This window comes from Anolis carolinensis, chromosome 5, assembly GCF_035594765.1.
Source record: "Anolis carolinensis isolate JA03-04 chromosome 5, rAnoCar3.1.pri, whole genome shotgun sequence".
NCBI classification, from domain to species: Eukaryota; Metazoa; Chordata; class Lepidosauria; order Squamata; family Dactyloidae; genus Anolis; species Anolis carolinensis.
Genome location: NC_085845.1, coordinates 11,481,645 through 11,497,560, shown reverse-complemented (window position 1 = coordinate 11,497,560; position 15,916 = coordinate 11,481,645). Strand labels below are relative to the sequence as shown.

The window sequence follows — 15,916 nt, the reverse complement described above, 5'->3', positions numbered from 1 at the left end:
TTTTTGAAAATGTCTTTCCCTGATGCAGAAACTCATCCTCTTAAAATAAATTCTTCTTAATTTCTGGTCCTCTAGATCAGTGTTTCTCAAACACTGCTCCTCCAGGTGTTTTGGACTTCAGCTCCAAGAAATCCCAGACAGCTTTCCAGCTGTTAGGAATTGTGCGAGCTGAAGTACAAAACATCTGAAGGAGCACAATTTAAGAAACTCTGTTCTAGCTTGTTTCAACTTCAGCTCTAAGAAATCCTGACCATTGGCCAAACTGCCAAGGGATTCTGGGAAGTGAAATACCAAATAATTGTTGGGCCAAAGTCTGAGAGCTGATCATGTAGAAAATCTGCACAGAAAATTTTGTGACTTTCTGGGTGCCCTAACAAAGGTAATATTACCATATGGAGTTTGGATGCAAAGGGATCAGGTAACATAGAATCATAGAATCATAGATGTTAAAGACATGCAACATGTTTAAGTTCAGGAAAGGACAAAAAAGATCCTTTCACCTCTGCAGGAGTCTACCGTATACCATGCAGTTGTGAACAAGTCTACATAGGGATCACCAAACGCAGCGTCCAAACACAAATCAAGGAACATGAAAGGCACTGCAGACTAACTCAACCAGAGAAGTCAGCCATAGCAGAGCACTTGATGAACCAACCTGGACACAGCAATTTATTTGAGAACACAAAAATTCTGGCCCACTCTCACAACCACCATGTCTGACCACACAGAGAAGCCATAGAAATCCACAAGCATGTCAACAATTTCAGCAGAAAGGAGGAAACTATGAAAATGAACAAAATCTGGCTACCAGTATTAAAAAAACGTGTAAAATCAGGATAGTAAATAAAGAGCAATACTTAGAAAACAGGGGAATTCCAGACATGAAACAATCAGGGCCAGCTAACACCTCCCAACAAAGGAGGCAAGAAGTAGTCAGGCTTTCAATCTGCAAGGCTGTTAAATGCTAACTAAAGTGGCCAATTGCAACATTCACATTTGTCTCAAACAGACAAGAGTTCTTTCTCCAAACCTGGACCTTCTACAGATATATAAACCCCACTTGACTAGTTTTTAACAGACCTCACAACCTCTGAGGATGTCTGCCATAGATGTGGGCAAAACATCAGGAAAGAATGCTTCTGGAACATGGCCATACAGCTTGAAAAACTCACAGCAATCCATGTTAAGGATGCTTCATTGACTAAGGGCCCTTCTACACTGCCATTTAAAATCCAGATTATCTGATTTGAATTGGATTATATGGCTCATATAATCCAGTTCTAAGAAGATAATCTGGATAGCAGGGGCTTTCAGTTGCAAACATCAGCTACTAAGGGTTGTTGTGTGTTTCCCGGGCTGTATGGTCAAAAACACACAACAACCCTGTGGTTCCAGCCATGAAAGCCTTCGACAACACTAATCAGCTACTAATTTTGTTGTCTCAACCTCTAAGATGCTACAAGATCACTTTGCATACTGATACTCCAGACTAACATAGTTATGGAGTTTGGAATTCATTTTACAGATCACACTATGATGCTGGCATTTTTGCACTTAGTGTCCACTTCTTATATGGATGCATTTAATGGTTAAAACACACACCATGTCTTCTCAAATTAAATAATATCTTTCATGGCAGCTGAGGGAATTAAATGTAATAACACACATTTAGTTTGTGAAACTATCTTGTTAAATGTTCAATAGTGCATTGGTTTGGACTGAGAAAGAAATTTTGGTTGCCTGAGGGATGTTTCTTGAGCAAGAATGTGTGAGGGACAGATAGCATGTTTTATAAACAACTTTTTAAAGAAACGATACCTACAGGTGGAATAAGCAACACTTTGCTACCCTCTAGTGACCAAATGATGCCAAAACACTTCAATTTTCATAAAGTTACATGCGAAAGCTAATTCTTTTTCACAGCCGATTTTCTACAGGTCCTGAGAAGGATATTTCCAAAGTTTCACCAAAATAAATCATATGATCAAGGATGGGAAACCTGGGACCTTCCAGGTCTTCATTGCACTGCAAGTCTCGCCATCTTGACCCATTTACTAGTTATGTTGGCCAGGCTTTAACACAATGGGTTAACCGCCAGCTGCATAAAATATTGCCAATCAAAAGGTTGACAGATCAAGCCCGGGTCGAAATGAGCTCCCGGTCATCAGCCCAGCTTCTGCCCACTAGCAGATCGTAAACAGCAATGTGAGTAGATAAATAGGTACTGCTTTAAAAGTGGGGAGGTAATAAAAGGTACCCATAAAGACATGCTGATGATTGGTAGGTTGTCTACAGAAAACAAAGCTCCTTGGCATGGAAGATGGAACGACAGCACCCCCCTATGGCCAGAGTCGAGCACAGAGGTCGAAGATGGAAAAAGATGGAAAAGCCTATACCTCTATTTATGTATTGTCTGTCCTTGTAAATTGTATAATGGCGCTGAATGTTTGCCGTATATGTTCCTGTAATCTGACCTGAGTCCCCTTGGGGAGATAGAGCAGAATATAAATAAAGCAAATTATATTATTATGGTAGTTGTAGCAGTTCAACAATATTATCGGGGAGGAATCACTGCTTATTATCTTAGATATTTGATGTTCCAGCTCCCATCATGCTCAGACAATATACAGTTCTTGTTCTTACAGTTTGTGTTAGATGTGTCTTCTCAAAGCATCATTTCACACTGCAAAATGATAAAACTATGATTCCATTTTCAAGGACATGGCAACTGCCTATGGGATATTGGGAGCTTGGAATTTGCAGTTTAGGAAGACTATTTTTTAAAAAAAGAAGATGACTTCTCAGCCAGAAAGCTCCAGTGCCTCACCAAATTTCCAATCCCATAAAACAGAACTATGGCAGTTAAGGTGGAATCATAGTGCTGTAACTACACAGGGTAGAAAAGTCCTAGGAATCTAGCTTTCCCCCAAATGCTAGATGGATCTTTGTAGTTGTGTTGCCTTTCAAAGGTCCCATGTCAGCTTCAATCCAAAAGGATGAAATAATGCAGTTTGGCATCACTTTAACTGCCATGACTCAATGCTATTGAATACTGGCAATTGTAGTTTAGTGAGGCACCAATACTCTTTGGCTGAAAATGTTAAAGACCTCCTAAGACTACAACTCCTGTGACTCCATAGAGTTCAGCCATAGTTGGTAAACTGGTGTCAAACTACATTAATTCTAGAGTATATATGCACTCCCTATTTCAAACATTAGAAGGAGATGTTTGTAACCTTTCAGTGTTTCACTGTTTCTTCTTCTTTTCATCAAAGTAAATGATATAAGGAGAGCACGACTGATTAGCAGTGTCTTTGGATTCCCTTCCATCATTATTAGCCAGAATTCGTGGTCTAGACACACTCAATAGCAGCACAAGAAAACTGTGCTGTTGAAACCAGGAACTAATCAATCCTATCCTCATGTAACTTGGGATAACATCTTGCTTACCATTACATGGGGCTAGCTTGCAGACTCTCACGGATTCTGGTTTCTCCCCATCACATTGGTCACCAGCACGGCATAAGACTTGCCTGGACTCGGTTCCTTCACCGCAGGTCACAGAACACTAGGAGAAAACCAACACAGTACTATGGAGGAGGAAAAGATCTTTCTGCAAGCATATTCTCCAAACAATTGGATAAAGTCTGGGAAAGGAATATACTTTAATCATTTTTAAAACAACTCCTTTTAAAACAAAATCATTCAGTTCCTTGTATGAGAGATTATGTACCAAAGGAGGCATGTTATCTTCAATTGTTCCAATACCAGAAAGAACCCTGAAAGAGTATCCTCATTTCATTTTCTATGGTACTAGCTGTGCCCGGCCACGCGTTGCTGTGGTGAAGTATGGTGGTATGGGAAATAAAGTATTGAGGAATTGGTGGTAGTTAAGGTAAAGGGTAAAGGGTTTCCCCTGACATTAAGTCCATTATAAATGGGTTATATAGCTGTGTGGAAGGGCCTTGAGTCTACACTGCCAGTGCAAATTAGATAATCTGTGGAAGAGACCTAAGTGAGGCCTAAGTCTGCCTGTCCCTGGGCTGAGTTGGTTGCTAGGAGCGCAAGTGGGCAGAGATTAGCCCTCTAAACTGGCAGTAATTGGATAAAAACAATTATTCATTTCCCTCTAATTAGGACTTTATTTTTCTTTTCTTTTTGTTGTATCAACCTAGAGGAATGGATGATGGGTTGTGTCGTCAAATTTCGAGGTTGGGGGGCCTGTAGTTTTGTTGTTTTGTGGGTCGCCGTGATGCCATCACTCTTTTATATGTATAGATATGAAAGTGTGAATTAAAACTGAAGATGTGCACATAAAAGCGCACAAAAGCTTTTCCCCAAAACACACACCCACACACACACAAGCAATGTGAGATCCAATGCAGATTAGGACTCTAGGAGATCAGGGTTCAAATCCATGCTTAGCTGTGGAAGCCCACTAGATGACCCTAGAAATTCATACTCTTTGAAATTCAGAGCATCACAATGGCAAACTCCACTCAATAAATATTTTTATTAAAATCCTAGGATAGTGTTATCATTAGTTGGAGTTATGTAAAGCTACATAACAGCAACTCAAACTTATTTAGTAGGGAGAACATTCAGTGGAGGCCCCGGTAGCACAGCTGATTACACCGCTGAGCTGCTGAACTTGCTAACCAAAAGGTCAGCGGTTTGAATCCGGGGAGCAGAATGAGCTCCCGCTGTTAGCCCCAGCTTCTGCCAACCTAGCAGTTTGAAAACATACGAATGTGATTAGATCAATAGGTACCTCTCCAGTGGGAAGGTAACAGTGCTCCATGCATTCATGTCAGCCACATGACTTTGGAGATGTCTAAGGACAACGCTGGCTCTTCAGCTTAGAAGTGGATATGAGTACCAACCACCAGAGTCAGACATGACTAGACTTACTGTCAGGCGAAAATCTTTAGCTTTACCTACATTCAGTTTCAATAATTGTGTGTCTTAAAATACTGCTAAGATAATGAACAAATTTCTGAAAACTTATATCAAAATACTAGCGATGTAAAGAAAAATAATTGGACTCAACGGTCTTGGCAACCTCCAGAGAAGTTAATGGCAAACCCATGGATGATAGGTTTACTTTATAATAATCATAAGTCAGAAATGACTTGAAGGGACATAACAACAAGATCCTACTTATTCTCTTGTGCTGAGAAAATGTGAATTTTTCCACACTCATTTGCATATTAGCAAGGCTTACAAAGCAATCAAATGCACAAAAATGTGCATATTTAAAAAAAATCACGAGAAAAGGGCACAGCATTTAGAAAACAAAGTAGAAAAAATATTTAGACAACTGAGGAATGCTGGAAAATTTGCTAAATTGCAAATAAAGGTGGGATTTGGGGATATGTAAAAGAAATGCTCCATTTTCAGGACAGAAAATGAATGCAAAGTTTTGAAACCCACCATGAAACAGGGAAAGAAATAATACAAGTGGGAACCAGAGGACATCAATGAAATTAGGACTGAATTTTTTTTCACATTCCCTAGAAAATGCACATACGTCTTTGTGCAGTTATAGCTCCCACTTTGGAGTCTCTAAACCTGCAAAAAATAATTGGATCTGGGAATTCTAAATTAACAATTGTACTATAATCAGTCCTCTACATTTGTGGATTTAACTTGGATTTGACCGGGCTGTGGTGCAGGCTGGTTAGTAGCCAGCTGCAATAAATCACTATGACCAAGAGGTCATGAGTTCGAGGCCAGCCTGTGTCGGACTGAGCACCCTACCATTAAAATAAAAAATAGCCCTGCTCATTGTTGACCTAAGCAACCTGAAAGATAGTTGCACCCATCAAGTAGGAAAATTAGGAACCACTTATGTGGGGAGCCTATTTTAACTAATTTATGAAACCATAAAAAAATTATCCAGCAGCACTTGGAATGAGGAAGTATCCAAGAACTCGGCATCACAGTGGATGATGAAGCAGCTTCTCCTCCTGTGGCTGGAATCGAGCATACCCTCAGGAAGTTGGAAGCTGGAGAAGATTAAATTGCCTCTGTGTTTCTATGTTCATATGGCATTGAATATTTGCCATGTATGTGTACATTGTGATCTGCCCTGAGTCCCCTTTGGGGTGAGAAGGGCGGAATATAAATACTATAAATAAATAATATAATATCTGTAGGAATCTTTAGATCCTCTTGTATGACTTTCTTGGAGCTCCTGAATTCTTAACTTCTATGAAAGTGGAGGGCCTACTGCAGTTTTTAATAACTCAGCTACAGAAGACCTGCTGGTGCTTACCGGACTCCACGGCCACGTTTTCCACTGAGCAGGACACGGCGTCCTGTTGCAAGGCCTACGACTCTCAGGCCGATCCCCACTGCAATACTTGAAATGCACAGAGCGGTTAGCACCATCATGAAGTGGCTGAATGCAACGCACGGTTCGGATCTGGTAGCCAGACGCCCCACAGGTTTTGGTGCAGTGCTCCCATTCTTCTGCAACCCAGCTGTGGTGGAGAAGAGAAGAGCTATTAAACTGCAATATGCTAAGCAATTCCAAATAGTAATTGTGCATGCATGCTGAAATATCTGGTGATTCATGAATATCTGAGTTCCCTGGAAGCAGAGCTCCACAGATAATAAAAGGGAATGCGTTTTAATGATCCACAGCTAATTTGATGACTTAAAAAAAAGCTTTTGTGGGATATATAATCATCTACAAAACAGCATCTAGCTGTAATAAACTCAGCTAGAATAAATTTTCCCACTTGCTAAGGAACAGATCTTTGTGAAACTGGGGAGAAGAAAAAAATCAACAGTAAAGGGGTTAAATACCAAGGACATCAGACTCTGTTTGATCTTAGAAGTTAAGGATGATCATCCCTGGTTGGTACTTGGATTATTATTTTGTGTCAAAAGCATTGCATAAATAAATAAGTATAAAACTGATAAAATAAAGGAGCATAAGCAGCTAAATAATTTTAGACCAAAAATGGGCAACAATGACCACGCTGTCTGTGGCTTTAAACAATTCTTCCTCATTGCATGAGGCAGGTCATTGTGGGCAAGCATTCAGATGCTGAGTTGTTTGTTCTGCTCCACGATCACATAAGGTGGAGGATGTTTCTAGGTAGTACTTGGATGGGAGATCACCAATGAACTTCAGGTTCTGTTGGCTAAATTTTAGAGGAAGCGACTGGTAAGACCACCTCTGAGGATTCCTTACCCAGGAAAACCTTATGAAATTCATGGTGTCACCATATCCAGCTTTGCCTGTTAGCAGGCAGAAATGACATTTACTCCATATAAACATGGTTTGTTCTAAAATGAATTCTGTTAGACTTTAATTTTGCTTTGTTTCTGAAACTTTTCATTATTTATTATATGATTGTTCTTACCATCTGGAACTAGAGCTGGGTAAGAAAACACCCAACCTAATTCTCATTTCTTGGATTTGTACACAGATGCAAACACAGTGTACTTTCTCATTTTTAGAGGTGCAATCTTCAGATGATGTGGACAAAAATGTGGATATTAAGAAAAAATTGAACTATCCCTGAATATGTGAATGTGAGTATTGAGTTGGAAAAGTTACTATTCTGGACTGTTGCTACTGCTATCTAGTAACTGCTTCAAGTTTTGAAACCAAAGCCTAGTGGAAACAGACTGATTTGTCCACCCCCAGGTGTGACCTTAGCAAAGACTCATGATACTGAAAAGCAATGCTGAGTGTCATTTTGCAGACCAATGTCACTGGTGCAGACGAGTCAGTGAAAGTGAGTAGACACTTACAAGGGCTGTGTACATTCCTGGAGATTGCACATCCTGCGAATAGGTTTGGGTTTCTTGCTGGCTTCACAGAAGCCACGGTGAACCATTTTACTATCACTCTTCCTGCGGCATCCATACTTGGTGTATTGAAAACCTAGAAGGAAAATAAAACACAAACCAATTGTGATGATTTCCATGCTGGGTGAAAACAAGCAAAAAATTTGACTGGAGAAAGTGAACAACAGTGGAAACACCCTAGCTCAATTGCTATCAAAGAAAAGGTGAGAAAGGAGAGAATGAATTCCCTAGAAAATATGATTCTTATGGACTATCAAGGTTGTCTGTACATAACTGAGGGATCTTCAAGCTGAACATCTATGAAACAGCCTTGTATCACAGCAGATAATACTATGTATCCAAATTTATTTATTTATTATTATTATTATTTATTATTATTATTATTATTATTATTATTATTATTATTATTATTATTATTATTATTTACAGTATTTATATTCCGCCCTTCTCACCCCGAAGGGGACTCAGGGCGGATTACAATGAACACATATATGGCAAACATTCAATGCCAACAGACAAACAACATTCAATTTTAGACAGACACAGAGGCATTTTAACATCTTTCCAGCTTCACGATTCCGGCCACAGGGGGAGCTGTTGCTTCACCGTCCATTGAAAAATTTGAAACATTTTCTGTTCCTGGTGTGGAAGTTTTATTCCTGTTTAATTGTGCAGTACTTATTTTGAAAATAGTTGTTGAATTGTTTGAGACATGGTAAAATTTTAATTGAAAAACTATAGCAAAATGTGATGCAGGATGTCTCACAAAAACAAAGTGTTTTGCAATTTAATAAACATTTTCCATGTTTTTATGATAGAACCAATTAGGCAATAATATTTATAACCCAGGTACAAAAAAAAGTGTTACATGGTGTAAATGATTTATCTAGCACCATGGTAGGGAATGTGTCACCTTCCATTGCCTCTTGGACAATCATGTTAACCTCAGCCAAAGGGCCAATTGATATGGACGACTGTTGCTTAACAACTTCTAGAAAGCTATGTGCTCCCCTTCCTGATCTAAACACATGATGCTTCCTCTGATCGGCACTACATAATTTTTTTATTCTTTCAAACATGTTTAGAAACCCATTTTTAGCCAGGAAACAAATTACAGTGAATATTTTTTTCTATCCCAACATTATAAAATATAGCATAATCTCGCATCACACTTGTGTGAAGTTTCAAGAGGTTTCCATTCATAGATACATCTGTTTCTACAAGTGATCGTGTCCAGGTACAACACAAACACAACACATACATGCACAATAGCCAACTTTTACTCCCTTCCCATCAGTAATGAACACTTGCCTCCACCACAGGCCTTGGAGCACTGGGACCAACTCTTCAGAGCCCACTCAAATGTATCAAGCTCTTCTTGAAGGACATTGTTGCTATTGACATTGGGCACAGAATCCTCATGAATGATATATTTGTAAGTCAGACTAGACTGGGTGTCATTGTCTTGAGGAATGATCTGTAAAAGAAGGAGAAAAGACAAATTGTCAGTGTTGAAAAGGATGGCATCTCCCCATCTCCTTCCACTTAACATTTAAAAACAAATGCACACAACAATATGAAGTAAAGACCAAAATCCAATAGCTAAATCCTATCTTAGTCAGAATTATCTAACATGATGCCAACTAATATATCTTTTATCCTATTGTTAGTCCTAATAAGAACAGGCATATTGAATAAATGGAATTTACTTATATACTGACTCATCATTCAACTATTGATGCATTGAGTGTATTTTATTTGGGACAATTCACTAGAATTCAGATCTTCATCAGCACTGTTGGTTTAGGGTTCATCCAGACCCTTGATTACCTGGCTATTCTAAACTTTATTGGTCATTAAACCAAACTCTTTTCTCTCAGTCCAAACCTAGTATAGCTCAACCCATCCTCAAACTCCATAAATAAAACAACTGCCTCAAATACAAAACCATGACATTACAGTGTGTCCTGGAATTTTCTAATATGGGCCTCTCACCAACAAAATCAAAGGTAGTTTATCTTTATACCGAAAGCTATCATATGCTTGAAACCCCACATATGCACAGTGCTATGCATTCCTAGGCAACCACTGCAAGTAATTGATGTCAAACATCATTTTTAACATGGTTGGTAAAAAGTGGGACAACACTATTCATGAACAACAGCATGGCAACATTCTCAATAGTTCTGAAATGAAAAAATTGCAACTTTATTTGGCCTGGGAACCAGGACATTTACTCATGAAACTATTGTTAAAGAGGGAAGGTAGTATTACTTACCAACACAACAACAGCATCATATAGTGGCCCATCAGTCTGAAGTGTTTCTATGTCATCTTCTATGTGATATTCCCATTCTAAGCCCAGATCAATGAAGGAACGAGAGCTGGAGCCCTCTCCTTTGCCATTCAGAATATAGTGGCCTGTTGCTTGGTTCTTAATAGCTGTAAACAGCAAAGCCACAAATAATTGATCAACTGTTGTTATATCAATTGGTAGATGGCATTTTTTTTAAAGTCAGCACACAATACGTTTCCAGTTCCTGTCATTTTGCCAATCCCCAGATTCAGAGAGTGTACCTCCCCTTGTCACAATTAACCAGTGTGATATCACATTGGTGAGGATTGTACTGCATTTTCGAGTTAGAGAAATCACTCAGAATAATCTACATATTTAATTCAGAAACAACTACACACTTTAATCAATGGGATGAGTTGCAGAAATAAAGGTGCACATAAAGAAAAACGCATTAAAATATGCCTGAATTCCAATTCAGGGAGAAATCACAACTTTTCAAATTGATAAGAAGGAGCTTACAGGTGAGATTCAGAGATTGAATGAAATGGAAAGAAGGCAATTTGCATTCCAGTTTTGAAACACACAAGACTAGATTGGACCAAGTTCATTTAGAATAGGAATGCAAATGTGAAAAAGTGTAGTTATACATTTTAGTTCACATTTTCCAATTTTTTAAATAAATGCTCATAGTATATGATTTCCAAGCGGTGCCTTTGAATGATTTTTTGTCCTTTTAAATAAGTTACTTAATGCAAAGATTGATGCAAAGCTTAATTCTGGAAAGAAAACTGGTAAAGAAAGAAGTTGTTAATCCCAACAAAGGAATGAAGTCCTTATCACCTCAATTTATGGAATGATATGGGCAGAAGAAAATGAATATCAACTCTGAAAATAAATGGCACAGGGGATGACAAGAAGCATCTGCAGGAAAAGAACTTGTTGGTCACCTGCATTCAAGAAAGTTTCTGCATATTTCTCAAAACTGGATTGGAGGGCTTCCCATAACAAAAGAGAAAATGTATCCCTTCTACTATCTCTGAGTGCTGAGATTTCAGATGGCCTGTAGATGTTTAGTCTTTGCTGAGATTGAAAACTGACACAAATTCTTCCTGACAGAATTTTTAAGCACATGGCGACATTCTGAGATACGAATGGGCACCATATGCAATATGCAATTTCTGTGCCTCAGAATGGAACTTATGTCATGTCAGGAGGACTTGGGAACAAAGTTACATTTATGTCATGGCTTTGACTAATCTCTAATTATTGTTGTTAACTGATTTTGACCAATGGCAACTGCAGAAATGAGAGACCTCCAAGTCACATCAACAGCCTTGCTCTGGAACGTGGCTTGATGGGTGTTTTCCATCTGGAATGAGGTTTTATTCTATTCCTACTGCTTTCTACCTTACCAAGTATTATTACCCTTTTTAGTTAGTAATTTCTTCTCATGATGAAGCCAAATTACAGCAATCTCAGTTTAGTTATGTTGGACTCTAGAGCAGATCTTGATTCAATCTTGATTTACTATGAGTCATTTATTTATTTATTTTTTTAGCAGTCCACAGAAATCCTTTTTACCACTACATGGGGCCGGGCTGTGGCGCAGGCTGGTGAGCAGCCTGCTGCAATAAATCACTCTGGCCATGAGGTCATGAGTTCAAGGCCAGCCCATGGCGGGGTGAGCACCTGTCAATTAAAAAAATAAAAAATAGCCCCTGCTCTTTGCTGACCTAGCAACCCGAAAGATAGTTGCATCTATCAAGTAGGAAATAAGGTACCAGTGGGGAGGCAAATTTAACTAATTTATGACGTTGGAATGAGGAAGTGCCATCACAGTGGATGATGAAGCAGCTGCTCCCCCCTGTGGCCAGAATCGAACATCCCCTCAGGAGAAGGTTAAATTGCGTCTGCGTCTGTCTGTCTCGGTTCTATGTGTATATGGGCATTGAATGTTTGCCCTATATGTATATAATGCGATCCACCCTGAGTCCCCTTCGGGATGAGAAGGGCAGAATATAAATACTGTAAGTAAATAAATAATAAATACATTTCAAATGTATTGATTTTCTTCCTATCGACTTTCTCCTCTGCCCATCTTTCACAACAATACATAGAAAGAGGGATTACAATGGCATGGTCCAGTCTAACTTCAATAAAGGTAAAGGTTTTCCCTTGACATTAAGTCTAGTCCCGTCCAACTCTGGGGGTTGGTGCTCATCTCCATTTCTAAGCTGAAGAGCTGTCATTGTCCATTGATGCCTCCAAGGTCATGTGGCTAGCATGACTGCATGGAGTGTCATTACCTTCACACAGTTACCTTCATGCCAGAGCAGTACCTATTGATCTACTCACACTTGCATGTTTTTGAACTGCTAGGTTGGCAGAAGCTGGGGCTAACAGCAGGAGCTCACTCTGCTCACTGGATTCAAGCAGCCAACATTTCAGTCAGCAAGTTCAGCAGCTCTGTGGTTTAATCTGCTGCACCACTGGGTTTTTCACTCCAACAATATCTGGAGAGCCACACTTTATTCATTCCAAATCTCATGTTTCATGTTCGGTCATGGTGTAGACTTGTTAGCCACTTGTAAGTATTAATCAAGAAATCAGAAGAAGTGTATTGATATATCAATACACTTCAGGATGTTGTCTAGTTCTTTCATAGTTGACCTAGCAAGACATAATCTTCTTCCGATTCCTTGATCAATACCTACAAGTGGCTAACCAGTCTGCACCATGACCGAAGATGAAACATGAGATTTGGAATGGACCAAGTGTAGCCTTGCAGATATTGTTGGAGTGACAAGCCAAAAATGTCCATGTGGATGTCCACAGAGTATGCTACAAAGTTTTTCTCCCACAAAAGCATCCTGTACAGATCTTAAATTTTTGGGAGTATTGAGATTTGGAATGGACCAACTGTAGCCTTCCAGATATTGTTGGAGAGACAAACCAAAAATGTCCATGTGGGTGTCCACAGAGTATGCTTCAAAGTTTTTCTCCCACAAAAGCATCTTAAATTTTTGGGAGTATTTCAAGGGACTTTTGTACAATAATGACACGAGGACATATCCCTGAAGATGCAACAGTTTTACTGAAATGAAAGAGTACTGCACTGGAATCATACATTATCCTTCATTTTGTGTCAATCCAATCAAAGGATCAAAAAGAGTAACCTCCTAAATTTGCCATTTATTTACCAATTTCACAAAATGAAGACAACAATTTATGCTCCTCAAGGATACAAACTTCATCTTGTCGAAGGCTTTTTAAAATTTTAGAGGACATATTGTGAAGACACAATTTTGTAAGTGGTTGCCATCTGAACTCCATGGGATTACACTACATGCTTAGCTATTTAGGTGATACAGAAGCTAACGAAAGATGTGTCTGCACAACTCAGTCATGCCACATCAAGTGTCATGGTTCCATTTGATGGAATCCCAAGATTTCTAGTTCATTCATTCAGAGTGTGGTGTAAGACTTCATCATCAGAAATATTCCCTGAAGCAAAGAAGCACTTACCAAGAATGTGAGGAGAAGCCTCGTCTTCTTGGACGCTCACATGTCTAGCACCCGGTGGGATGTCAAACATCTTAAGGTACCCTTTGGCATGTGCAGCAAGGCATTTGGGAAAAAGTACAGAAGAAAAAGAAGAAAAACCATTGCTAGTGTTAGTAGGCTGCAAGAAGAGGTTGGCCCCATCTGCAGAGGAGGAGCATCCATAGACCCATGGGGAATAAATGAAAGGACAAGGAGGTTTGCAATATTGGTGAAATATTCTTGCATTTCCCCACTTATATATGGAGCAAGGGGAAAAAACAAGCTAACCTTATTGCAAACCATTTTGTTATGTTCTTTGGAGACCATAGCAATCTGGATCATTTAAGCAGAGTTTATGTTTCCTTTGTTTTATGGATCCCTAACTTTTGAGCATGAGAAATGCTCTTTGTTGTACATTCAAATCATCATTCATATTATAAATGCATTAAAAGCAGTATCTGTGGTGGATATGGAGTACAGGACAGAACTAATTTCTGCTTCCTGCAATGGCTGAGATCAAGATTTTGGGCACTGCTGAAATTGTTAATGGCAGCCAAATTCCAAGAAATCACAACTTCATTTTTCAATGAAGGATACAAGATTTAATGCTCAGTATCCTCTTATCATCATAAGTGATCAAGAAGCTCTAAAAGGAAACATAGAAAGATTGCGTCTTTTTGCAATGCTTGTAAGTCACTGGCCAGCAATGAGAAGTGAAGCAGAGGTGACCATGGATGCCCAACATCCTGCAATGGGGCAAAACTTACCCAGGATATTTTTAGATTCTTTGGTTTCAGAAACAGAAACATCACGAGCTCCTTTGGGCAAACTGAATGCGCCTCTTGTCTTCCCTTAAACAGAATGTCATTTGTTAATGGCGGGACACCAAAGTCTTGAGTTTTCATTGACTATGTCTTCATAGGAGTATATTTGAATCAATCATGTCAATCATATACATTCTAAATTGCATTTGTTTAAAAAACAACAACATTGCAGCAGTTTTTTTTAAAAAAATAATAGTCAATGAAAGTTAAGACTATGGAAAACCAGTCAGATACTTGCAGATTTTATTGTCCAGAAACTTGAGTTCATTTTGGCACCTCTTGCTTAATTGTTTTCCTGTTGAAAGAGGGGGATTAGACTATTTGGGAACACTAAAGCAAACAAGAACAAATAGCATATGATAAAATTGGGGAAACATTATTGAGTAAAAGAAAAGGAGTTCCCACCTATTCCATACATTAACCTCAAACACCATTCTCGACCGCTGAATAACAAAGCTATCCTCCATTACTTCTTCATTGTTTAGCTAGATTTCAAGATAGATCAATCTATATATCCGAAAAGTTATTCTGAGGGGATGAAACCCCCACATGTCTTAGCGAGCATGATATGTGGCCACACTGGCTGCAATATTTTAGGAATAGGAGCCAAAAAAGGAAATCTGGAGTGACATGTTCTACAAATCTTATCAAATATATACACACACACTTTTAAAAATCTATAGATTGATCTATTAATTATAATTCCTATCAGTTTTTATCCTCAAATTCTTTACATCCTAAATATGGAATTTGTGTGATAAAGCCATCTCTATGAAGGCAACATCCAGCATCCAAAATTCAGGTTGATTTTCAATATCTTCTGGATGGTACACGGACATCCTCACTGGTTTTTAATACAGCTGGGAGAAATGGTTTGATGTTTCAATTCAGCACTGTTAATCATAAGCTCTCAGGAAAGAAAGCTGCCCCAGGAGATCCTGAGCTTTACAGATGTTGGTAGAATAGCTTACTCTGATGATGGAGATGGATTTTTCAGATTTTTCCTCCTATTGTTGAAGCACTACTCCAAAAGTTGCACAATGCAACATTATACTAGCTTAAATCACCAAAAGGATTCTGGCCTGTGTTTACCATCAGTAGATGCAGTAGCAAAAACTATGATAGCTAGATATGTGTTCTCCTTGGCTTTACTTCAAAAGAATCAAGAGATTGGCTTTTTTCATAAAATGCTCTAATGATAAAATTCTGATCTGCAACCATGTAGTAAACAAATAGACCTGGACAGCATAGACAGTGGGATGTGTCAACTTAACAATGTCTACAAGCGTCGTTCCTAAGCTTTGATCTTCCAGATATTCTGGACTTAATGTTCCACAATTCATGATTGTTGGTCACGGGGCAAGGGCTGCAAGTAGCTAGAGCCCAAAACACCCGGAGACCCAAATCTTCAAGTTACTGGTCTACA

General features: G+C 38.9%; 1 protein-coding gene across 1 annotated transcript in view; it reads right to left on the bottom strand.

Moving 5' to 3' along the window:
* adamts3 (ADAM metallopeptidase with thrombospondin type 1 motif 3) overlaps window positions 1-15,916 on the bottom strand; it is a 145,969-nt gene that overhangs the window by 11,478 nt on the left and 118,575 nt on the right. Inside the window, exons 16-21 of the mRNA XM_062980867.1 lie at window positions 13,649-13,729; window positions 10,106-10,269; window positions 9,139-9,304; window positions 7,771-7,903; window positions 6,278-6,485; window positions 3,451-3,568 (exon numbers count right to left, since the gene is read on the bottom strand). Of these exons, the coding sequence (XP_062836937.1) occupies window positions 3,451-3,568; window positions 6,278-6,485; window positions 7,771-7,903; window positions 9,139-9,304; window positions 10,106-10,269; window positions 13,649-13,729 (870 nt within the window). The remainder of the gene's footprint in view (window positions 1-3,450; window positions 3,569-6,277; window positions 6,486-7,770; window positions 7,904-9,138; window positions 9,305-10,105; window positions 10,270-13,648; window positions 13,730-15,916) is intronic.